The 26439-nt window shown below is 42.7% G+C and overlaps 1 protein-coding gene and 1 pseudogene across 2 annotated transcripts; one reads left to right on the forward strand and one right to left on the reverse strand.

Annotated features, from left to right (window-relative positions):
• Positions 1–299: 299 nt before the first annotated feature.
• On the forward strand, positions 300–25085 carry SNX18 (sorting nexin 18; the record flags this gene model as incomplete). The annotated part of the gene is made up of 2 exons (XM_080712666.1): positions 300–1818; positions 24832–25085. 2 exons carry the CDS (start codon positions 300–302, stop codon positions 25083–25085), a joined length of 1773 nt encoding a protein of 590 aa, XP_080568792.1.
• Positions 20125–21321, reverse strand: LOC308269429 (eukaryotic initiation factor 4A-I-like; annotated as a pseudogene). Its single transcript has one exon. The product of its transcript is annotated as a eukaryotic initiation factor 4A-I-like (transcript).
• Positions 25086–26439: the final 1354 nt, after the last annotated feature.

Here is a 26439-nt window from a genome sequence, read left to right on the forward strand (position 1 = left end):
CGGTGCGCCCTGCGCAGCGCCGGCCGCCAGGGGGCAGCAGCGCCGCGGAGCCGAGCGCGGCGGCGGGAGCGGCAGCTCGGCCGTCGCTTGCTCTGGCCTGGCGCGCGGCTCTCGGCCGTGGATTAGCGCCCTGAGGACGTGGGCGCCGCGGCCCCGCCCCCGGCCGGCGGCCCAGCGCGGCAGTCGGGCTGCGGCGCGCGGCGCGGAGGGCGCTCGGGCGGGCGGCGCGCGCTGCCTTCGGGGCTCGGGTCCGCGGGGCGCTCGGGCGGGCCCGGGCTCGGGGCGCCGCCTGCGGGACCATGGCGCTGCGCGCCCGGGCGCTGTACGACTTCAGGTCGGAGAACCCGGGCGAGATCTCGCTGCGCGAGCACGAGGTGCTGAGCCTGTGCAGCGAGCAGGACATCGAGGGCTGGCTCGAGGGCGTCAACAGCCGCGGCGACCGCGGCCTCTTCCCGGCCTCCTACGTGCAGGTGCTGCGCGCCCCCGAGCCCGGGCCCGCGGCCGACGGCGGCCCGAGCGGCCCGGCGCGCTACGCCAACCTGCCGCCCGGCGGCTTCGAGCCGCTGCCCGCCGCCTTCCAGCCGCCCTACGGCGGGGGCGCCCCGCCGCCCGCCGCCCCGCAGCTCTACGGCGGCTACCAGGCCAGCCAGGGCAGCGACGACGACTGGGACGACGAGTGGGACGACAGCTCCACCGTGGCCGACGAGCCGGGCGCGCTGGGCAGCGGCGCCTACCCCGACCTGGACGGCTCGGCGGCGGCCGGCCCGGGCCGCTACCGCCTGTCCACGCGCGCCGACCTGTCGCTGGGCTCGCGGGGCAGCGCGGCGCCCCCGCAGCACCACCCGTCGGGGACCAAGAGCTCGGCCACGGTGAGCCGCAACCTCAACCGCTTCTCCACCTTCGTCAAGTCGGGCGGGGAGGCCTTCGTGCTGGGCGAGGCGTCGGGCTTCGTGAAGGACGGGGACAAGCTGTGCGTGGTGCTGGGGCCCTACGGCCCCGAGTGGCAGGAGAACCCCTACCCCTTCCAGTGCACCATCGACGACCCCACCAAGCAGACCAAGTTCAAGGGCATGAAGAGCTACATCTCCTACAAGCTGGTGCCCACGCACACGCAGGTGCCCGTGCATCGGCGCTACAAGCACTTCGACTGGCTGTACGCGCGCCTGGCCGAGAAGTTCCCGGTCATCTCGGTGCCCCACCTGCCCGAGAAGCAGGCCACCGGCCGCTTCGAGGAGGACTTCATCTCCAAGCGCCGGAAGGGCCTGATCTGGTGGATGAACCACATGGCCAGCCACCCCGTGCTGGCGCAGTGCGACGTCTTCCAGCACTTCCTGACGTGCCCCAGCAGCACGGATGAGAAGGCCTGGAAACAGGGCAAGAGGAAGGCGGAGAAGGACGAGATGGTGGGCGCCAACTTCTTCCTCACCCTGAGCACGCCGCCCGCCGCGGCCCTTGACCTTCAGGAGGTGGAGAGCAAGATCGACGGCTTCAAGAGCTTCACCAAGAAGATGGACGACAGCACGCTGCAGCTCAACCACACTGCCAACGAGTTCGCACGCAAGCAGGTGACGGGCTTCAAGAAGGAGTACCAGAAGGTGGGCCAGTCCTTCCGCGGCCTCAGCCAGGCCTTTGAGCTGGACCAGCAAGCCTTCTCGGCGGGCCTGAACCAGGCCATCGCCTTCACCGGAGATGCCTACGATGCCATTGGCGAGCTCTTCGCCGAGCAGCCCAGGCAGGACCTGGACCCCGTAATGGACCTGTTAGCGCTGTATCAGGGCCACCTGGCCAACTTCCCGGACATCATCCATGTCCAGAAAGGTAAAGCCTAGCTTTCATGGCAGTTGGTGTGGAATGTGTTGTTCAGGCTGAAAGCTATGACTTTGACAGGGGGTACCACTGCGGATTGGGACATGTGTTTATTCTGCAGATCTGGAATGGGGCAGGGATGTGGACCTCTAGGCTTTTCCCTAGAGTGTTCTGTGGTTTGTCAGACAGGTAGCTTGTACCTTCAGTCAGGGAGTGAGTACACTTCTGGGAACTTCTGAAAGCACTTTTTAAGTCCGTGCCATCATTTTGGAATTTGAAAGATTCAGGTCTGTAATCTTGTGACTAGGTAGAATGAGGAGGGGGACCCAATCCATGTTAGGCATCCCTTTGAACACTGCACTGTCACTTAGCGATGAGAGGAAATAATGGGGAAGAAGACGATGGCTGGAAATAAAGGTAAGCCCTGTTTTCACAATCCACACCTCAACCTGGCCTTGGTAAGGGGGTTAGGATCCATTCTCTTGAGTTGGGGCTGAATGAGAACTTTCTGCATAGGCTTCTTTTATTGCAACTTTTTAAAAATAAGGTAAAAAGCCCACTCAATTTCAGAAAATCAACGCAGTCATTTTTAGTTTGGACTCTTAATCATCTGAGGTGACGGGTATTGTTTAAAAAATGGCTTAGGAAATAAATACATCAAATACATACAATCTGAGTATTGTTTCTGGTATCCCATTGAGTTAGCTGTTCCACTATGTTTTAGTAGTAGTTTTTAGTGTACCCAACCTTTCTTAAAGCACTGGGATTTTCAAAATTTTAAAATAAAGCTATAGCAGTAATGCTTGTCCTAATATTACTCACTAATGTGCATTCTGACATAAGACCTCTATCGATTGAGAGAACACAGGGAGGTGTGTTGCCTGCAGAAGTCCAGCATGTAGGGCGGGTGGAGGAGTGAGTACTCAACCCTAGCATCCCTGGCTGGAGGACACCTCCTTGGATAACCAGGTATGGCCTGTAGTGCTGTGTTTTTCTCTGCCAGTCCAGATGACCCAGTCCATTTATGAACAGCCCTGATCTTTGACCTTTCTTATTTAGTTCAAATTGTTTTGAACTAAAGTTAATTTTTTGATGGTCTTGCTGTTCCCTAGAGCCATCCAAAATAAATCTAATTTCTTGACCCATCAGGCCTTTAGACATTTGGAGACAGCAGTTTCCTATCCGTTTCCTTCCTCTCTGCTTCTCTCCTTCCTCTTCCTAGTGTGACTAGACTTCTGGGTCTTAACATGTGAGGGGAGTAGAAGTTTGTGTCTTCAGTCAGTCTTGAATTTGTTGTTGCTGCTGTCAAAATTGTTATCCTGGACATCAGCAGTACTAATTTTTAATAAGCGTTAGTAACTTTCTTGGCATTTTCCAATTTGTAAGTGCAGTCTTAAGATCAAATTTGTCTTTTAAGTGATAAAAGGCTTATGCTGAACTTACATCTACATCCCCCGTGCCTTTCTTTTCTTTTTTTTTGGGGGGAGGGTCATAAATGATAAATCCTTTTTGGCTGTTGCTGAGAGAACTGACTTTTTGACCCTTTAATTTTGCACCTTGATATTTAAATTGCATCATATATTACATCATTCTGGACCCATGTTGGTTGCTTAGTTACACATTTCTGTGGGTTTATGCAAATTGTTGGTAAATAGTTGAAAGAGAGCTGGAATCAGGTATACATACCTGCAGCACTGTGCAGGTAGGTGACTGTCCACCCCAGGTTTGATATCACTTCATTTGCTGTTTGTATTTTCATTCAGGTCTCATACTTGGCTTTTATCAAATGCCCTGCTGTTGAAATTATGTATTAGAAAATGAATGGTGTTTGAGTTTACAGTAGTAGTCCACTTTGTCTATTAAGCCTGGTTTATTTATTTTTATTGGCATTTTTTAAAGATACGGAATAATGGATTTCATAGTAGTGTGTTCATAATCATAGAACTGGAATTGTCTCCTGTTTCTTGGGATTTGGAAAATTTTCATCAAAATGAGTGTCTTATGTCATTTAAGCAGAGTCATGGACACTAAACATAATCTCTAGGAACTTCGGAAAGAACACCAGTTGATATTCAATATAGTTTGTTGCTGCTGCCACCTTGGTGTGTAATGTACAGGGAGCCCGTGTCCCTAGATGACATGTGTTTAGAATCTACTGCCTTTTAAAGTGGTAGCATGCAAAACATTTGCTTACAACCAGTATTTGATAAGGGTGCTAGCATTGGCGATTTTGAGAAGTACTGATGACATGAATTTCTTAAGCCAGGGGAAAGCTTTCTGAGTATGTTTCGCATTTGTGGTTGTGAAGAGCAGCTCACCTCTTCTTCCAATACAATACCCTGACCAAGCAGTTGATGTTGGAATGAATGACAGTTTTCTTTCTGTCTGACCCCTTGGGGAGTTTGTTTACTGGTTGTCCCCCCCCCCCCCACTAAGGTCTTAAAGCACAGTCATATCAAAGGTTAAAACTACTACTTTTGAGAACAGAAAGGACAAATAAAGCCAGGCATGGTGGCGCACGCTTGTAATCTCAGTACTTGGGAGACTGAGACAAGAGGATTGTACAAGTTCAAAGCCAGCCTCAGCTACTTACTTAGTGAGGCTCTCAGCAATTTAGTGAGACCCTGTTTCCAAATAAAGTATAAAATAGGTCTGGGAGTGTAGCCCAGAGGTAGAAAGTCCCTGAGTTCCATCCCCAGTACCAAAAAAACCCAACAACAAACAAACAAAAAAAAGGACAAGTAAAACTCTTTAAGCAGTTTAACTAATCTTTTCTTGTATTTAGTCCAAAGTTTCAACTTAGGGAGACATTTAACATTAAAAAAAAATTCAAAATAATTATTTTACTTCATGAGTTCCCACTGTTTAAAGTCTTCCACTACTTCAACATTTTACATATTGTAACTGTAATTAGGAGGTTCATACTACAGTGAGATTGAACATGAGTTGATAATACTTAAAATTACTAAAACAGGAAGAAGAGTTAGATTATTTTTCTTGGTTCTTGGGGAAAGAAATGCAACATTAGGTCCCACTGAGCCTTTTTCATATCCAGGATACTGCTGTTGTCAGTCAGCTTTTCAAGTGTTCTAGACCTGTGTTATTCAGTTCTGTGCCCATGGACTACATTTTAGTAAGTTAAAATTAAATGCGATGAAAAATTTAGCTCTGTGGTCATAGCAGCCTTATATCAAATGCTTAATAGTGGCAAGTATACCGGACAACAGAGATAGGGGTTGTTTCCATTGTTGATGAAAGTTCTGTTGGACAGCACTGTGTTGGACACTTGGCTATAGTTTAACTGGTAATCCTGTCAACCCTGAGTTTCTCTAGCAAATTGGTTATCTTTTAATGCACTTTCCCCATAGTTTTTTTTTTTTTTTTTTTTTAAATTCGGTTATCTCATGGCATCTATTCCTTTTCAAGCAGGCTTAATTCGTAACAACTGGGAGGGGAAGCAGGTTCTGTTAGGTCCCTCTGTATAGAATGCACAGGCATTCTCCCGCTGGGCATGTCCATCTGCTGGCAGCCATGGATGTTGTCCTGGTGAGGTCCCAGCTACAGAGTGAAGGTGGGAACTCAAATACTTTAAAATGTAGGGGTTGACTTTTATGACCATATGCAAAACCGAAGCCATTGTTTAAAGTTAATAAAGGTTTTAGTGCACTACTTTCAGCACAAATGAAGAAAACCATATGGTTTCTTCAGCTGAAAGATAATTCTAGAATTCTATTTTTTTAAATCAATTAATGGCATCTTAGATAAATAGACGTATTTGGGTTAATAAAGTGTGGGAAGGAAGAAGGTAGCTTGCTGTATTATATAGTACATAGGGTGGGAATTGAGAATTTGAATTTTATTCGTAATTTGCTCTGACCTAATAGTGGTCCCTTAAAATCATTGTACCTAAGCAGCTCATTTGATTCCCCACTTAGGCACAGGTCTGTCTGTGACCTGCAACTCCTGTGTTAGCTTATCATTTCTTGAAATGATAGCATTTTATCTTCTCCCTTTCTCTATCATCACTGCCTACAGAGTGCCCCTATAGTGCTGGTGAGTTTGGAGGGGTGCATAGGCTATGCCATTATCAGTTTCATAGTATTTCAGTTTTGCTTCCAAAGATAATGTTAGTCTATAATTTTCTTTTATTTTTATTTTTTGTGGCACTGGGGATTGAACCCAGAGGCATTCTACCTCCCGAGCTACATCTCCACTTCCTCCTTTTTTTTTTATTTTTTTATTTTGAAACAGTGTCTTGCTAAGTTGATGAGATTCCCAATACTTGCTGAGGCTGGCCTTGAACTTGTGATCCTCCTGTCTCAGCCTTCCACATACTGGGATCCTGTACGTGGAACACCCTGTAGATGTGCCATTGTGCTTGGCTTAGTCTAGAATTTAAGAAAGCTTAATCTGGATGGCAGCAAATTGTGATTTAGAAGCTTTACATTTCCATAATGTGCATGACGTACATTCATAAACATATCAAATTCACTAAGACAAACATGAGAAGGAGGGAGGGGGGAGGTAATGGGGTGGGAATTGGGGAAGGGCTAAATGAGAGATGTGTGCATGTATGCCTCTACCATCCTGTACTCCATTAAAATGTATGACAGCAATGCACCAATAAGAAAAAGTGAGACAGGCGTGGTGGCGCACGCTTGTAATCCCCGTGCTTGGGAGGCGGAGATAGGAGGATCGCGCTGGTTCGGAGCCAGTCTCGCTGGCTTAAGAGACCCTGTTTCCAAATTAAAAAATATATATAAAATAGGTCTGGGAGTGTAGCCCGGAGGTAGAAGGGCTTCCAGGAACCCCAGTACCACCAAAAAAAAAGAAAACAAAGTGAAAAAAAAAAGTTTTACGTTTCTCTCTTGAGGATATTGCACAAGGGAAAGATCATAAAAGTTAAATTGTGAGAAATGTTTTTATATCTGTTTTAAACTGTGTACTAGACAGCTGGAGGGAGTCACTTAGAATAAAATTTCTTTATATCAAGGGCAGGGTATAAATTAATACTTGATTTGTTGGTAAAACCTTGTTTGAGCTGTGTGTAACAGGGAGGCAGGACTAAATAAATAAATAGGCAGGTGGTCCTGTTTTTTGTGCTCTTAAATTAGATATGCAGAATCTAGTTCTTTGTTTTCTAAGTGTTCCAGATGGAGCCCCCTTTACAACAGAAAAATAGCTGCAGACTTGGGGAAGGTACTGCAGCAGTGGGCCTGTCAGTCCAGCTGGGTAGAATTTCACTATTGTGCTTCTTTTTATCACTGGAGGGTTGGTCTCTAGCCCTCAGACATTAATTAAAGATAGCCAGAGTCCTGGCAGGCAGGGCAACCAAGGTAAGACTGGACTGTACTGAGACTTTCCAGGCGGCTCCCCATTCTCCTGTGGCTAAGAATAGCCCCGAGAGGGAAGTGCCAGAAATAAAGAGAAAAGGGCTAAGAAGTGGGCTGTTTGCACACTCCTCATTTTGAAACCTCTAGGTAGGAAATTGAAGCTAGTCATCCTTATTTTATTTTATTTTATTGGTGGTACTGGGGTTCCTGGAAACCCATCTACCTTCGGGCTACACTTCCAGACCTATTTTTATACATTTTTTTTATTTGGAAACATGGTCTCCTAAGCCAGTGTGGCTGGCTTCGAATTTGCGCACGATCCTCCTGTCTCTTCCTCCCTAGTGCAGGGATTACAAGCGTGCACCACCCCGCCCAGCTAGTCATCTTTATTGTTTTAGATCCCTCTTAATTGAACCCATTTCTCCCCTACCCTCACCCTATTTTCTAAAGAGACATCACTTATTGTCTTAACCTTTGGTCCAATTTGGATTTTCTTAGTGGAATTCAGGTAACCTTTGTGGCTTTTGAAATAGATGATTCAGTTCCTTGGTTAAAGTGTAGGTGTGACTGGTCAAGGGCCATCTTGGTCATGAAGCTAGGTGGCTGCTGTCTTTACCCTGCCAGTGGTGTCCAGACCTTCTCTCTTGAGCTGTACAGTTCCCTTCTAAGCCACACCCAGAAACTCAGTCTGTTACACTGAGCACAGCACATCTGATAGGTGGGGGATCTGTATTCCCACCCTGTTCCTCCCAGAACTCCTGGCACCTGTGGGCTCCATTGGACTTTCTTCCTTATTCAGAAATGAAATTTCCCAAGCATGATGGTGGAATCCAGACAATTGAGAAATTTTGTGATTCTTTTACAACCATAAACATTTCCCTTAATCTATGTTTCTTCTGGCTTAAAAAAATTTTATAGTATTTCAAGAATTTTAACTGAAATTTTAATATCAGATTTAATTTGTAATATATTTATGAAGCTTCATGATATTAGCTAAATGATTATTGAATAGTTGAAAATAGAGTTAGGGGGTTTAGGAGGGAGGCAAAAACACCCACCAACCAGGTTATCAGAGACTGCTGTTTTATTTGGACCCAGCACCCTCCGGAGTGTCAGCCAGCCGTGGGGGAAGGGACTGACGGCCATACATCTGGAGAGTTGCTTATAGTCCTGATTGGCTGGCTGAGTCATGTGGCAGATTGGGATTCTCTAGCGACATCCTGAGTCTCGGGATGTTTGGAGTCTCGAGGCCTCTGGAGTCTCGCAACATCTCCGCTTCTGGCTTCCGCTTCCTGTTCTGCTGTGAGATCACGTGGAGGAGGGACCCAACTTATCAGTTATCACTAATAAAATGGCACAATCATGATTAGCCCTGTTTGATGAGGTCATATTCAGAAGACAGACCAGTACCATTTATCACTCCACCTTTAAAGATAGCATAGACTAGGTTCTAGTTACTCGGGAGGGAGGGGTGGATAGAGCTCTGTTTGTTCCACATTGGGTTCTGAGACTAGTCAACCAGTTGTGGTGATGGATGTGTTGTGTCAGGTTGCCTGGAGGACAGCAGGACGGGGCATTCTGCTCCTGGAAGGACTATCCTCAGGCTACAAGTGAAGATGGGTCTGGTGAGGAAGCTGAGTTAGCCAAGTTCAGAAGTCATGCATGCCATCTCATTGCTGTGGAAGCAGGCCCATCTGTGGATGCTGGGCAGTGCATGGGTGGAGCTGGGAGCTTTGCACAGTTTATCCTAAAAAGTTATGTCAGTAGCCAAGTGGGAGCACATCCTCACAAGGTCATCATGAGGGTTAAAGATTAGAGTTGATAGTAGTGACTCATTAAATGCCTAATTATAAAAAAGCAGAAAGTGCTTTTTAAATGGAAAGTGCCTTTCTTCCCTTAAAAGATAATTCTAGTAATCTTACTGTCCCTCTCAGCAGCCTCTTACCATCTGAATTGTAGAAAAAAGTACAAAAAGCCCAAGGAGTCATTAGTATAGCAGTGAAACGTTATAATTTAATTAGGTTTCAAAATAAAGAATAAAAAATAGGGCTGGGGGGTATAGCTTGAAAGTAGAATGCCCCTGGGTTCTATTCCCAGTACTGCAAAAAAAGAAAACACATAACTCTTCAGTATGCAGTAAACATTTAGACATTGTTTCAGGCTGGTTTCAATAGTGTTTTGTCTGTGTGTGTGTGACACTCTGTAAGCTGGAAGCATGGTACCCTTTTATCAACTGATAAGAGAGAACATTTATACACATTTAGTTCAGATCAGCAGACATGTGTCCCAGGGTTATCCCACCGGGTGCTTCTGGTGTGAAAGTGATCTGAACTTGGCCTCCAGGCTGCTGGGGAGGTTTCCCAGGTAAGTTTCTTGGGCTGGCTTTGAATCTGTGATCTCCTGTCTCAGCCACCCCCCGCCAAATACTGGGATTACAAGTGTGTGCCACCGTGCCTGGCCAAAGATAAAATATTTTATGGAACAAATTTTTAAATGTCCATCATAGTCCAGGCACCATTGAAGGTGCCAGGGCTGACTCATTAACTCAAAAAAGTTATATGTTGAAGTATGATATGTGTTGGGGGGAATAAAAGTGGAGTGGGGAAAGAAGGCATGGGAAGCAGAATGATGTATTAAAAAGTATGGTTGATATGATCTCATTGAGAAGGCAAAACTTCAGCAGAGACTTGAAGGAGTAAGGGATTTATCCAAGCAGGTACCTAGGGGAGAGCTTTACAGAGGGTACAGCTGGATGTTTTGTGTTTTTTATGTTTTATGATAATAGATAACAGAGTGGATAAAAGTTAATAACAAATGAATAAAAGTATACGGGAATTAAATATGTGATCTGGTTATGTTTTATGGATGAAAGTCATTAATATATGAGTGACTTAAAAGTCTTGGGTTTAGATGTTGTTGAAATGAATTTCCAAAAATGAATTTCCAAAATTCATTGTAGGGGAGAATAATTTTGAAAATGCTTTATGTGCCAGAGTTATTAACATCATATATCTCATGATACCTCTTTATGTTGATTTACTGGTTTTTAAACTTGTATAAAGTATATACATACAGATTGTCCTCTTTGGTAAGCTTTATAATACTTTTATTAGGGTCCTTTTAGCTTAATTCAGAGGACAAGATTCAGAGAGAGTGCCTTCACTTCATTGATTGACTTGGAGACAAGAACTAGGATGTATGTAAGGAGAATTGAGATAAAGGTAGATTTAACTCAGGGCTGAGAGAGAGAGTACAGAGGAGTTTAGAGGATGGAGAGTGGTCATCAGTGCTTGGGTACATAGCATTTGGTTTCTTCTTTGAAAGATGGTTATAATTTTGGAAGAACCTAAATGGGAAGAACATTAGGGTAGACATGACAAGCACCTAAGAGTTGATATGCTGGCTCCCAGTACTCGGGTCAACAAGGGCGACCGACTGTCTGTCACCATACAGTGTGACACATAGTCTTGGGCATACGCCACGATGTCAAGTAGGGCAGGAGGGGTGTAATTAACTGTGGGGAGTAGATAGATGCATACAAGGGTGGTTTCTACCAGTTAAATTTAAGAAGAGTTTTTTAAACAAATGAAGTTTGCTAAACAGGCAGAGCAAGGGAGGGACAGTCCAGATGGGAGGAACCTTTTGGACAGAAGTCAGGGGCTCAATCCTTTTGGCCTCTCAGAATTAGCTGGGTAGTGGTTACAAGTATAAATTGGGACCCACCCTGAAGCTGTGGAATCTGAAAGTCAGAGTCATATGCCATGGATGTTTGTGTCCTTCAAAAAGTCCTGCACATGTTTTTGATAAGCTGCTGGGTTGCTGATAACAGCTACTGTTGGAGGTGATGAGGAGGCATCAGGGAAGATCAGGGTATTGATGGGGTTATATTTGCATTTCAGATGGACAGGTCCTGGCGGCAACTATAAAGGGTGAGTTGGGGTAAAGTAGAATGGGGAGTTCTGCACTACTTCAGACAAAGCACGATGGCAGAAGCCCTACTTATCTACAGGAGTGGGGAGAGGGGACAGGAAGGAGTATAAAGTGACCTGCAGAGCAGGGACTGTAGAGCCACCAGCAGAGATGGCTGGAGATGTTTTGGAGCAGGGATCTGCAAACTACAGCTTGCAAGCCAGATCAACCAGGGCATGTTTGATTATAGCACTGGAAATAGGGATGGTTTCTATATTTTAAAATAATACTGTTTGGCTGGGCGTGGTGGTGCACGCTTGTAATCCCCGCACTTGGGAGGCAGAGACAGGAGGATTGCGCAGGTTCGAAGCCAGCCACGCGTGCTGGCTTAGGAGACCCTGTTTCCAAATTTAAAAAAATGTAAAAATAGGTCTGGGAGTGTAGCCCAGAGGTAGAAGGGCTTCCAGGAACCCCAGTACCACCACCAAAAAAAAAAAAAATAAAAAAAAAAATAATAATACTGTTTTTAATGACTATGTAAAGTAGCTTTGATTTCATTTGTTGACTCACAAAACCTAAAATATTTACTCTCTGGCCCATAAAGAAAAGCTTTGTTGATGTTTGACATGGAGGACAGGTTAGTGGAATGGGAGCATGAGTGGTAAATAGCAGTTGCCACTAATCATTGAGTACTTACTGTGTGGCCATATTTCAGGCGTTGCGTGTACCTGATGTCTTAATTCCATGCAGGAGAGGGCATGAGTGCAGAGTGGTCCTGAGCATGCACAAGAACCAGATGGGATGCAATTCCTGCCAGCCTCAACTCAAGTCTCTTCTCTCAGCCTCAGTTGCCTCATGTTTTTAAACACTAGTTATTAGCTATTATACTAGTTTCCTAGTGTTAATGTAATGAATAAACAAGCTAGGTAGTTTAAAAGAACAGAAATGTATTCTCTTACAGTTTTGGAGACTAGCAGTCTGGTGAAGGTGTGGCGGGTCCCTGCTCCCTGTAAAAGAGAGTTCTCTAGGGGAGAGCTCTTCCTTGTCTCTTCCAGCTCCTGGTGGCTGCTGCCATCTTTGGGGTTCTTTGGCCTGTAGGTGCATCACATCAGTCCCTGCCTCCATTGTGGGGCATTCTCCTTGTGCATCTGTTCTACACCTTTTCTCTTGTTGAGGACACCAGTCATATTGGACTCAGGGCCCACCCTAAATCCAATGTGACCTCACCTCAGCTAAATATATATGCAAACACTATTTCCAGATAAAGTTATACTCACAGTATCCAGGTGGATATGAATTTGAGGGGATGCTATACAATGCAGTGCAGTTATTAACTTCCCCCAAAGGTGTATTGTCGCTATTTGGTGACTGAACAACTGAGGCTGAAGGAAGTTAAGTGATTTCTAGGATCACATTGCCAGTGAGGAGAGCCAGAATTTGAGTTCACGTTTATCCTTCATTTGAGACCTGTGTTCCTTACACTGATAACTGGCATGTTTACTAGAAGGTTTTTATTTTGTAGGTAGTCAGCAGTTGCTAAAGGTTATAAAGAGTGATAACTCAATCTTATTCAAAATAGTGAGTATATGTTGAGGACTTAGATGTGCCAGGCAGGATGTTTCATGTTTTACATCCATTATGTCCACTTAAATCTTCTGAGAGCTTTTGAGGTAAACACTCTTATTATCCCAATTTCACAGACAGGAACTGAACCACAGAAATTTAATCCTGGAGTTCTTGGGGGTATGTACAGTGCGTGCCCCACTTTCTGAAATGGGGTTTTGGGAAGTTGTTCCTATTGGATGTTCTGAGATGTGGAGGCTATTAGAAGGTGCAGGCACGAGGGTGACCTTGGAGGGGAGCCAATGAACTCAAGACATCCACCAGGTAGACTCAACAGGAGGACTTGGTGAGGTGCCTGCTATCCAGAGGGTTAGGGCTACCCTTGAGGTTTTAAGTTTGGGTGATAGAAAATGGTGACATGGTAATAGAAATAGGCAAGGTGAGAAGGAGAGCAGGATTAGAAGGAAAGACAGAAATGGGGTGAAGGGATTCTTAGGAAATCCTACTTTCTAGGTATTTTATTATTTTAATTAAAGGTAAATATGGGTTCTAGGTAGATAAAGAAAAACCAGACTAAAATAAATGTAAACAGGCTAATAAACAGAGCAGCACCTCCACTTGGGGCCAGGGAGAGCATGAGGAGGCACTTTCTCCTAACAAGAGCCATTGGAGAACCTGGGCTGCCAGTCCAGCACCAGGACCCTTGCTTATGTACTGTGTGTTGATATGAAACTAACTCCTGTCATCTGCAGCAAGACATCTAACTAGGTTCGAATAGATGTCTGCTTGGTCTTCTCCAAGTGTTCATGTTTTAAGACTTGCATTTTAAAACTTGATATATTTCTAGGTGCTTTGTTTTGTCTTTAGTTAGTTTTGTGATCTCATTCAAGGAGTCCAGATGTGGCCAGAGTAAAGACTCACAGCCACTGGACACCTGGTCTCTGCCAACATGGAGCAGCAGGAGAACCACGAGGGTGAGGGTGAGCGCTCTTGTTTCAACTAGCTGGAGCTTAGTGGTCCTCAGGCTCTGTGAGGCGCCTGGCCTTAGGGCGCAGTGATAACACTAAGGAAAACGGGAAGCTTGAGCTGCCTGCCATTGGTAATGCCAGAGCTTTTAGAGGAAGGATTAGAGTTGCAGTTGCAAAGTAGATATTTTGGGGAAAATCCTTAAAAGCAAGAAATAAATTTGTTGTAAATATTCTAACTACCGGTTAACCACATCACTCTCAGAGGCCTTCGGTAGGATCCAGCTTCTGGAGGGCCCTGGCTCTGGGCGTCATTCTCCTGGGACTTTATGAAGAGTGAGTGCCACTTAGTGCTCTTCCTGGTCCTATATGGAGGGCCTTCCTTGTTTAGCAGCTTCCTTTTTTATTTATTTTTTATTTTTATTTTTTATTTTTTGGTGCCTGGGTCTCCCTTTATCTTCCTAGAACCAAAAAACCTAAAGTTTTTACCTTGAATTAAAAATCATTTCCAAAGTTTACTCTTCTCTTTGGTATAATTGTGTGTGTTGAATGTGAAGGGTTTGCTGATACCCAAAGTGCTAGCAACTTGCAAACATATATGATACTGCTTGAGGAAGATTCTGTAGATACAAAATATTTTAGGAAAAGAAACAACACTTGCCTTTTTCCCCCTATTGTCAGATTATAAGGTCTTCATCTATATTTGCTTACCCATAGGTAAATCAACATCTTCACCATTGTATTTAAACACTGTTGAGATTAAGATACACTTTGTTTATAGGATTCTCTTGAAACTATCCTCTAGTCATCTTATCACATATTTAATGATTTGGGAGGGCAGATTAAACCTGGGGCCTTGTGCATGCTAGACACAGGCTCTACTACTGAGCTACATTTCAGGCATGTATTTAATATTTATTATAAGCTGAAACACGAGAACCTTTATATGCAAAAAATTTCCAATAATGAACAGCTTGTTTTACCAAAAAAGCCACAGGAGATATAATCATGTGATTTCTTGCTTCATTTTTTGGAACAAGGTGAACTGTGTGAATATTTATGCATAGTGAGTAAAAGTAATCATGTTTTAAGACACTTATACTCTAGTGAATGTTTCTATTCATACTGAATGTCATTCTGCCCTTAGATATTAGGTGATTATTGAATGAAGCTGTAAGAGCTACTTATTTAGTACATAGCAGGGCTTTTACTCAGCACAGACTGCTTATTATATCTTAAGAACCAAACTTAACTTAGAGACCTGAATTCTTTAAATGATTAATATTTTTCATCAACAAGCAGGCAGGTTTTCCTGCAATTTATTCTGTTTGTCTTGACCCTCCTTTTTAAAACTGCTCTTTGGGGGGTGGCATTGTAGCTCAGTGGTAAAGTATTTGACTAGTACACACCAGGCCCTGGATTTGATCCCCTAGCATTATAATACAAACAAGCAAAACAAAAATGAATAAATAAAATGGCTCTAAATTTCGGTTGCAATCTATTACATTTATGAAGTGAAAGTGAACGTCAGTTTATCCTTGAATATTGGTATCTCTTAGCTTCAGGACTTTTAGTTTCTTCAAAAATTGCTTTCATTGACTGGAGCACAGTATTAATATTTGCACCCTTCAGAGTTTATGAGTATGGTCCAAACCTGGAGCCCACTTAGTATGACTTGATTCAGGAATAGAATTTCAAGGACCTGAAGTCAGTTTTTGGGTCACTTGTCCCTGAGATATGTTGGCTTCCAAGGGCGCGTGGCCTGCTCTGTGGGGGTTGATATTTCCATGTAAGAGGCAGTGTCCATTGGGCCAGTTAAAGGGAGCTGTGCCTAGTCAGGCAGATCAGGTTCACATACAGGCAACCATCATCAGTCACATTATTTAGTTTCCCTAAGCTTCACTTTCTACCTTTGTCAGTGGGGGTGATGATTGCTTTCCTTTCTGGGTAGAAAGGAGACATGCAGTCTGCAGGGCACAGGTTAGCTAGGAGCAGGTGCTCCTGTGACTTTGACCTGGGTGCACAGCCATCCTCTCTCTGTAAGGTGATGTCGCCCTATGGTTATTGGTACTATACTCAAAGACCATCACAAAGTAAATATTGGCACCTAGAAGGGGAGGGATAGCCAATAAGTGAGTGGAAACCCAGAGGGAGGAAGGAGAGAGGAAGGGAGGAAGTTAATGGGCCTTAGCAGAGCTGCTAGAGGTATGGAAACCAGGGATGGGATGGTAAAAAGGAAATATGCCCCATCAACCAAATTAGCATTTTCTTTCAACATTTTACTTGTTTACTGGAATGAAGAAAAACAGGCTAGGTCTGGAGTAGCTTCCACCCAGCTGTCCCTGTGCCCTTCAGCCTGTGTCCTGTTCTGTCCCTCAAACCTAACTTCAGTTTTCTGGGAAGAATAGTAGTGAACATATGCTTGATATTTTTGGCACATTTGTGATTTCAAAATTTAGAAAGGTGCTTGTTTTCCCTCCCCAAGGGAGAAAACGTAGCCATTGGATCTCTGTTGCTTAGTGACTGGGCCTTTTGTATAAGTGGTTTTAAGAAGAACAAAACATACTAAGAAGAAGAGACTTGGGTGAGGAAAGAAAGGCAAAGTTGAGAGCCAGAGCAACCATAGGATTGGGAGTGCTTGGAGCAGAGAAGTGCATGTGTTGAGAGGGGATTAGAAAGGGCAGCGACTGAAGGGAGTGTGGAGCTGGTGCTGCTTAAAATGCTGGAGGCAGTACAGTGTGTGAGGGTTTTTTCTCTATTTTGCTGGGTCAGAGGTTGCCAGGAAAGTTGTCTCTCCCTGCAAATCAATAACAGTACAGTTGAGTGGAGTGCAAATGCATTCCCTGTTTGTTTAGTTCAGCTTGCAGTGGCTTTTAAATGCGTGCAAGGGGCCAGATGACACCAGAGCTCCACTGCTCTGATGTGAGAAAAACACAGTCACGTTGACATGCTTCTCGAGCATTTGTTTTTGCTGATGGAAATACTTTAGTGATATGCTGTGTAAATAATGAGATGCTTTTGCAAATGGTGCTGAGTTCCTCGATCATTATTTATAAAATTATATAAGTACATATATATTTTATATTTATACATAAACATTTATATATGAAATACAGATTTTATAAATAATGACTTACAAGATGATTTTTTTACTTTGAGACCTTTAAGATAATAGTATTAATAATCAATGAAATGTCTTTTGTTCTTATTTTTTGTATTTATTGCTTAACATGACTGATATAATTCCTCTAGTTTAATATATAATATTATGAAGAAATACATAGTTATTTCTTGCTTCATTCTTTCCAGCCTGAGCATTTTTTTTTTAAAACTATGCAAAATGGTTTACTTTGGTAAGATAAAAGGAAAAAAAAGTAAAAGATGGGTGGAAGAGAATTTAGAATTCTATGGAGCTGGGTTTGGTGATTGAAGGTGGGCAAATTACCTTTCTTTGAGGCTGGGTAATTGCAATAAATAGGAAAATGAACCCTTTTAAGGATTTTGCATGTATAGTCTGCTTTGGGTACAGATAGTCTGCACATTGGAGCCTTGGAGATTTATTTGTAACAGGTCCTAAAGCAAAAACATTGGTTCAGTTTTCCTTTTAACTCTCCAGCTGTGGAAATGGAAGGGCCCTTTCCAACAGGGTAGCAGGCTTGTCTCCATCTCAAGTCTTTTCCTTGAGCCCTCAGCCTATGACCTCAGAACGAGCAGCCTGTCTCCTGAATGCAACATGGTGCATGGAGGGTGGGTTACTAGCCACAAATTAGCTCTGGGAATTTGGATTAGTGACTCAGTCTCTTATTTGTAAGATTGAGAGATTATTCCTAAAACATTTCAGACAATCTGGCACCACCTTTGCCCTCATCACCTGATGAGCCGAGGCTCGCCTTCCCAGAGGACATCTTGGCAGGCCTGGAGTGACGAGAAGGACCTTGGGGCTCCTCCCTCTTCTTTAGGAACAGGGTCTCAGGGCTATTAGTTTCTGAGTGAACTTTGTCTTCTGTGGAGAATCCTGAATAATTTGCCAAACCAATTTAATAATTGAATGCTCTGTCGAAATGTCACTCTCAACATATAAACTTTATATGAGGGCTTCTGCCCGTTTTGCAGAGCTGGGGTGGAAGTGTTGGGGCACCTGGAGGCGGCCTGCGGTTTTTTTTGCCTGTTTGGGATCTGGTTAGAAGGATACAGCCTCATTTTGAGCAATACTTTTTCCTCTACTGCAAGTACATTTCAACAGTTTATTCCAGTAATGTGACTTGGGAAGGCTGTACTACCTCATGCTTTCGTTACCTTCATGTGAGTAGTCATGTCTCCTGAACAAGAAATGTTCCTGCATTTTTAAAAAATATATATATTTATACTACTCTGTATTGTCAGTTTCTTCCTTCATTAAAAAAAATTCTTCATGTGCTGTATTATTCCAGATATAACCAAGTAATAATGTCTGTCTTTTAACCCAAGAAACATCCTCAAAGCTATATACTACATCTCTTGTCATAAAATATTTTGTCCTCTGATCACTGCTAGGTATTTTATTTTAAAAAATTTGCCCTAATCAGGAGTTATGGGATTTATTTTAACAGTGCCTCTTTTGACCTTAGCTTTCATTGTATCATTTCACCCCTTGTTTCCCTTTTGGTTTTGAAAGCAGTGTGGCCATGACGCTGTTCTGGGGTGGGGCCAGGGCCTATTCCTCCTAAATTGCCACTTCACAAGTAAAGCTTTTGAAGAAAGAAAGAAAAAAGAAAACAGTAGAGCTTTTGAGAACCTTGCCTGTTTGTATCCATTCCATGATAGAAATGTGTGATCGCTTTTCTTACATTCTGAGTGGTGTTTTTGACTTTTATTTTACCCTTATTGGGTTTGATAGAAAATGTGGTACAGCTGAGAGGATTCTTTGGGAATGCTGTAATGCTTTGTTACAGTCCTGCAGCTGGTTGTACCTCCCCAGTTGTTGCCTTGGACATTGCAAATTGGATTTTTAAAGCTGTCCTAGAAGTAGCGAGCCCATAATGATCTAACTCTGCCCTGAGAGTTTTCTTCTCCAGGCTCCTACTCCTTACATGTTAGACCTGATTGAAAACTTTGCAACTTCTGCCTCAAAACCTCTGCCACAAAATTTTTGTGAATTTAAAATTTTAAATATGAAAAGATGTAAAGTATAGAAATAGGTAAAATTTCTGTCAAATCAATTGTGAAAACATAGCTATTTTAACAAAACCCAACTTCTAATTCTAAAATAATAGTATTTCAGTTCTTACCAATGCTTGTAATATCATTTTTACTGGAACCCATAGGTTTCCACTTTGTGGGGGTGTGATTTCAAAGCTTAGCAGCTCAGTGGGTAATAGAGGTGGGGCAGAAGGAAGCTTCCTGGGAAGCCTAGAAAGTAGTTCTGTGTGTCCGCCCCCTGGTGTTTAAACACTTACCATTTGTCCCTATATTTAGGCTGGGCTGTTTAAAAAATGCCATGTTTACTTGTTTACTTCCACTCAGTAAATTAGTTTACATAATAATTAGCTTATCTTTTTCATAGGAAGGAAGTTACGATGTTTAGGAGAAACTAATTGGAGGGATGTGAAACGAAATTTTTAAAACAATGGCTTTCTTGTGGAAATAGATATCAAATTTTTTTGCATTATATTTTATAAAAGATCATTTTATTTGGCTTAGGATGTTGAAGCCTTTTGAGGTTTTGATTCTGAATTTTCACAGCTGGTTTTTGTTCTCCCATCCAAGGAGCCAATCTGCTATCTCTTGAACTCAGGATGGAATACTTGTGATTTTTATTTTAGCTTAGTTTCTTAGTGCATTGCTATCATTGTGTTTTATTGTTACTTATTTTCCTTTTGAAGGTGGGTCTGGGAGAAAATCCATTTAGCTACATTTCAGTTAAAGAAGTTTTTTTCTTAAAAAATTTTGTTCTAAACCAAGGGTTACAATTCTGTGGAATCATAATCTTGCTTATATACAACTGTTGCTATTTTAAGAGTATGCTATTTAATACCTTTGCATACTATTTTATATAGGTCTGTGTTCAGACATCTATGCTTGGTCTCACCTCAGGAAATCCATCCAAGCCCTTTAAACAGGAACCATGTCTCTTTAACACAAATATCTCCTCATCTCTTTGCTTCTGCAATCCTGGAATTGGATTTGAATTCCAATTAAGTGGGTCAAACTGAAATTCCAAGTGGAATTGGCTTTCAGCTGGGTGCTTACTCTTCCAAATGATTCCCTCTGTCCTTCCTAATTTGCAAAGTAAAGTACTTTGTAGCTGGGGTATCAAACCAAACAGACACAAAACCATTTTATTCCTAAAGGAATTATATGTTAATGTTTTTGGTGGTAGTTTATAATTTCTATCATCTTCTAATAGGACTTTTTTGCCTCAAAAAATGACATTTATTCAAAGAAAAAGAAAAAAGAAAAAATATGACAAGATGTCCATCCCTTGGCTCCCTTCCCTCCCCATTCCAGCTGCTCCTCCTCAGCCCCCAGAGTTGAACCCTGGCTGGGGCTAGGTAGCAGAACAGCCCCTTTCAGATTAGGTCAGCAACAGTGAGGGGCATCTCTTCAATGGAGGTGTTGTAGAAGGTTTCAGTGTCTCAAAGAGTCCTCTTGTCTTCTTCTGTCACCATGTTAATTGCCACACCTTTACGGCCAAAACATCCACCTCCACCGATTCTGTGGATGTAGTTTTCCCTGCTCGTGGGAAGTTCGTAGTTGATGACTAAAGAAACCTGCTGCACATCAGTGCCTCTGGCCAGTAGGTCAGTGGTAATCAATACTCTGATAGAGCCAGATCGGAACTCCCTTGTGATGACATCTCGTTCCTTTTGGTCCATATCTCCAAGCATGGACAGACCGTGAAGTCTCGGGTGTGCATCTTCTCAGTGAGCCAACCGACCTTCCTCCGGGTGTTGATGAAGATGACTGCCTGGGTGTTGGTCAGAGTTTCATACAAATCACAGTGTGTCCAGCTTCCTCTCCTCTCTTTCCACGTTGATGTAGAATTGGCGGATACCCTCCAGGGTCAGTTATTCCTTCTTAACAAGAATTCGAATGGGGTCCCTCATGAATTTCTTGGTCACTTCAAGCACATCAGAAGGCATTATAGCTGACAACAAAACCACCTGGGTATTGCTGTTGAGCATTTGGAATATGTCATAGATCTGGTCCTTGAATCCACAACTTACCATTTCATCAGCTTCATCCAATACAAACATCTTGATGTACTTGGGAGACAGGTATCTCCAATTAAGCATATCAAACACATGGCCAGGAGTACCCACGATGATATGGGGAGCTTCCATCTGCAGCTTCTGCACCTGAGCACGCACATTGGTGCCCCCAATACAGGCATGACAGGAGGGGCCCATGTAATCTCCTAATGCCATGACCACCTTTTCTATGTGCTGAGCCAATTCTCCAGTGGGTGCCAGCACCAAGGCCTGAGTGGCCTTTAGGTCTAATTCAATCTGCTGCAGAATTGATATGGCACCCAGATTGGGCTTGAGGATCACATCGTAACCCTTGATACAAGGAAGAATGGCTCGCTGCTGGATGGCAGAGGGCTTCTCAAAACCATAAGCGTAGATACCATGGAGGAGGGACTCCGAGAGGTTCATGTCATCAAAGCTGTCAACAATCTCATTCCAGTTACTCTTGCTGACGCCTTTGGGCTCCATCCCATCGGGGCCATTGTCTCTAAATCAGGAATCCTGGCTCGCAGGCATGATCCTTAGGAACTTCTAATAGGATTTAAGAAGATAGATGGAAGGGAGCAGGGAGAGGAGGGAAGAGAGAAAAGGAAAGGAAAAAATAGGGCACTTCCTTTGTCTTAAGTTTGAACTTAGATTTTTGAAATAAGGAATTATGTGATTCTTGTTCAATATTTTGTCTTATGACTTAAACATAATTGTGTTGCTACAAAGATAAGAAAAGCATCTTATAAATATCAAACGTCACAGCTGTAATGAATGACTGGAAGGAGGTGTAAAGTAAGAATTCCAGAGGGAAATTTTAAAATCTAAATAGTTTGCGTTGCACACTCACAGTACTTTCTGAATTATGTGTTAAAAGCCAGGGGCCATACAAGGGAGGCAAGGAAGGAGCCGGCTGTGAAGCATAGGTATCTGGGGGCTGGTGGTGGGGAGCAAAGGCCCCAGCAGTCCCAGTCCCAGCATCCTTCTCCCACCTAGCCACCTCACTGTGTTGCCTATTCAGGCACCAGTTACTTTTCTGCTTATTTGTTATGTTTGCTTTGAAGTCATTTAGGCATTCAGATCCCACCTTGGCTTTTACTGGGTTTCCTGGGTGACTTTCCAGCTCAGAATGCCAAGTGACTTCCTTAGTTTCCTTGTACAAATAGGGGCTATCTATTGTAAGTTATAGTGAGGAAAGTGCCTAGCATGTATTATGACTTTTGAGGCAGATACCTTTTACTGTATGTTTCTTATGTACAGGATGTGGCTTGTAGCAGGTAGCTACAGGCAGGCAGCATTTTCTGTTGTGACACATTCACATATTGTCTAAGGGAAAGCCACATCTATGCAGAATTACTCCATGGTCCTATTCTACTTTGTGTCCTGAGTACTTTGAGCTTCGGAGGGTGGGGACTAGAATAGCAAGCTCTGCTCTGTCAGTGGGCCCTGTGTGCCTTAGGTCCTCCATAAATGTTTCTTTAGAGGATTTTTGTTTCAGAGTCCAACCTTTGGGGGATTTAAAAAATAGCAACATTGTATTATTTACTAATCAATTCATACTTGGAAGAAAAGTGAGTCTTTTTTCCTTAGCTTCTTTGGTATGTATACTTAGAAAGCTTAAAGGTATTAAATGCCAGAAGGCCCTTGGGCCTCAGAGAGATTTTGATACTTGTATCCAAGAGTTTTGATAGAAACCTCTGACTTGTTCATTTCTAAATTGGTTGTTAGAGATGCACATCTGCACTTCTGTGTAATAAAGTGTGGTTTCTAAAAATATGGCAATCTGATTGAGAATTTGACAAGCTGCAACTTAGTCAACATTCACACAACCTGGGCCAGGTTTTGGAGTTCTCCAAGGGACTGTTCTCTGTGCTGAAAGTCCAGACTGTAATAACTTAGCAAGTCACACTTCCAGAACATTGCAGTTTAGGCAACAACTACTACACAGGCACCTCTGCCTGTCAGCAGGTGGGACCCTGTGTATTATCCTCAGGAATTGAACATTGCACAGGACCTTCCTTTAGTTCATTGGATTGAAATCAGATGAAAAAATAGTTAAATCACCTTAGACATTTATTTTTTAACTTTTATTTTAAATCATTTTAAATATGTATTTTATAAATCCTTATATGTAGGTGTCTTTTTTTTTTTTTTTTTTTTTTTGCTATAATAGGGATTGAACCCAGGGGCATTCTACCTCTGAGCTCCACCCTCAGCCCTATTTTCTATTCTTTATTTTGAAACAAGGTTTCATTGAGTTGAAAAGGGTCCTCACTAAGTAGTAGCTGAGGCTGTACACAAACCGCAATCCTTCTGTCTCAGCCTCCCAAATGCTGAGTTTACAAGCCCGTGCCACCATGCCTGGCTTGGAGTTGTCCTTTTGAAATATTCACTCCTTGAATTCTACCTCCTTTCTGGTCTTTCAACTTCAGTATTTGCATATAAAATGTAAAACCCATTTAAATATAACACAGGTATTGTTACAAGAATTTACTTTTTTCTTGTAGTAGGGAGAAGTTTTTCTCACCTTAGCCTAAAGCGGGGAAATTTGAGGGCTTTACTGGTGTCGTCAGCCTTGGAGGTGCTGTGCCCCTGCTTTGATGGCTCCTTGGTCTTCAGGCAGGGGCTCACATGTGGCTGCGTTGGCTTGAGTGGGTCGACCCTCTGTCTGGCAGAGCCCAGCTCTCTGCAGGCAAGGGAAGCAGTGCAGGTGGGCATTTGCACCTTGGCTTGCCAGCCTTTTCTGCTCCAAGGTTCTCCTTTTCACATAGGATCTCATTTAAAATTAATACATGAAGATAAATGTATGGTATGTATGTTCCTACACATATATACTTATTTGTATAAAATTTATTATCCATAGTTCTTTATTTCTCAGGTTTTACACTGTGCTAAAGAAGCATGCCCTTTTACTTTTAAGGGTTTTATTTAATACTAGTTAATTCTATATTACTCTGTAGGTGATTTGAGAAAAATTGGAAATAGGGTCGCTTCCCCTGTCTATGTTGATTTCTTTACCTCCTAAACGAAGGCTTCCCTTTCCCCCCTCAGGAGTGCCATGTTAGACCGCAGGCCAGGTGTCCTATCAGTTTCTCTCAGAGTTTTCTTGTCTTCCAGCAAGCTTTAGTTGAATCATAGTTGCAATCCAGGAAATCCGAATTTTAAGCTGGCTGTGTTAGGTGATATGAGCTTTATCATTCATTCCCAGGTGCCCATGAATATCCTACCACTAAGCATCCTCAGCCTTTGTATTTTCATATAACTGTGCTTCCAGAAGAGAGTCCACCTTCGTGTGGCACCTGCCAAAGCCACCAGTCCTCCCATTCCTGTATAGTCCTCTAGCGACATTTTCTGACAAGAAGCCTTGACAACTCTATTTCTCAAGCCATCATTAGGGCAGACTTAAAACTCACTGATCCCTGTAGTCCCTAAAGAAAAAGTGATGAATTCAAGTTGCTCAAGTTCCCAATCCTCCAGATGTGGGTTTCCTAATAGAGGTTGTCAGGATGAGGAACGCATGTGTAATTCACTCCTCATCGCCAGGCACTTCAGTTAGGTGTGGACTCTGGGTGAATAAGGGCCCATGCCGGTGGCCTCTCGTGTGTTGGTAACGTTGCCAAGCAGCCTGTGTGACTGTGCCATGGTGTCCAAGAGAATAGCAGAATTGCTACTAACAAGTTCTCAAGTCACTGTAATTCTCTTAAGCTTGTGAAAATAGCAGAGTTTCTTGGTTTGTCCTTTTTGAGGATAGTTTCTTGTGCTTAAGTACTGCATCTCTCAACTAATTCTACAGATACTTGGCTGATATGGCAAATCCTAGTTTTTGATAAAGTGAACTTAGAGCAGTAGGAATGCTTTCAGAAACTTTACCAGATTTTCTTCTCTCTTAAAATGATTTATTACAGTTCATCACTTTAAATTCTAAAGGATTTTAAATTAGTTTTAGGCAAGTATTTACAACACCCAAGATTCTATGTAATGTGGCTGTGTCATTGGGGTATGTGTAACTTTAGTTATATATGATTTTTTTTTTAACTGCAGGAGCTCTTACCAAAGTAAAGGAGAGCAGGCGACATGTGGAAGAAGGGAAGATGGAGGTCCAGAAGGCTGATGGCATTCAGGATCGCTGCAACACTATTTCTTTTGCCACTTTGGCTGAAATTCACCACTTCCATCAAATTCGAGTAAGAGACTTTAAATCACAGATGCAGCATTTCTTACAACAACAAATAATATTTTTCCAAAAAGTGACCCAGAAGTTGGAAGAAGCTCTTCACAAATATGATAGTGTTTAATGACTGGACATTGGATTGTGGACTTTTTCAGTTCAAGGATAATTTCTACAGCAGCATAAAACTGCTATCAAAGAGCTATTGCCAACTATCAGTGGTGGTACAAGGATGGTTTTGTGTTCAACTGAAACCCAGCTGAATATATAATTATGTAGGAAAGAAACCATTAATATGGTTATATAATAGAAACAGTACCACACATTGTAACTAAATTATACTATGTATGCCTACACTACCATTGTAACTTTTGGAATAATGATTATACTATTTGCCTTATTGCTTTTTGAAGTATGGGTATTTTAGTGCATACTTTGTAGACCTCAAAACCCATGAAGGGTCTCAAAGAAGCTGGCTGGATAAAAGCCTGCTGTGGATGCCTTTTTATTCTCATAGATTGGGATTACCTAAATTCAACCTATTCTCTGTTTACAAACTCCAACTAGAGCAGCTATGCGACTTTGTGCCTTTAGACTCTTGGCTTTTTGTTTCTGTCCTCCCACCCCTTTAAGTAAGCCACAACGTCTCTGATTGAAAGAGTGAGAGGCCAGTGCACCTGGTGACAAACTGATGACAGCCTCCTGTTGCTGGGGAGAGGGGAGGAGCTGCGTCATCAGTTTGCACAGCACACATGTTCTCCTGATAAAGTGCTGGTGAATGCAGAGGAGAGGAGTGAGACTCCATGCTCATCTTTGGATATGGCCTCTAGAGAGGATGCACTGTGTTTCCTTGGATGCTACAGTAGCATAGTGTCTTTACACAAGTGTCCTAGAAACTGGGCGGGAGGAGTTCAGCAAACGCGTCTTATTACATGGAAAAGGAGGAGTCTGACTAGTCAGGAGACACAAATACAGAATCAGTGACAATACACAGTTTCAGTTCTTGGAAGTTTTTTTTCCGTTTTTTTTTTTTTTTAGCTTGAAAATTAAAAAATTTTTGTTTTTAAATGGGTCTACACTGTTAACTGATTGAGACTCCACTGTGATTCACTCGTTTACTTAATGAAAAACTTTTCAGGGATGTCTGTAAATTTCAGTGTTTTACGTGATAGAAAGTGGTGTTGGTTGATCTAAGGAGGGACCAGAAATAATTTCTACTATTCCAATACTGAAGGAAAAAAATTACAGATCTATACTGTGTTTAAAAAAAAGAAAGTATTAAAGACCCCCAGGACATTTAACCTTAAAATTATTTTAAATATATTCTTTTATTATTATAAGGGAAATACAAATGGCTGATAAATACCAAAAAGATTCAAAAGCAGCTTAACTTCAAAAGCACAAAGAGATTCTGGCTTGAAATGCCAAAATCTCAAATGTTTTTATAGTTGCTGAGCTAAATAATGTGATTCTTGAGTTTA

Source organism: Muscardinus avellanarius, assembly GCF_963383645.1.
Source record: "Muscardinus avellanarius genome assembly, chromosome: 1".
Classification (NCBI taxonomy): Eukaryota; Metazoa; Chordata; class Mammalia; order Rodentia; family Gliridae; genus Muscardinus; species Muscardinus avellanarius.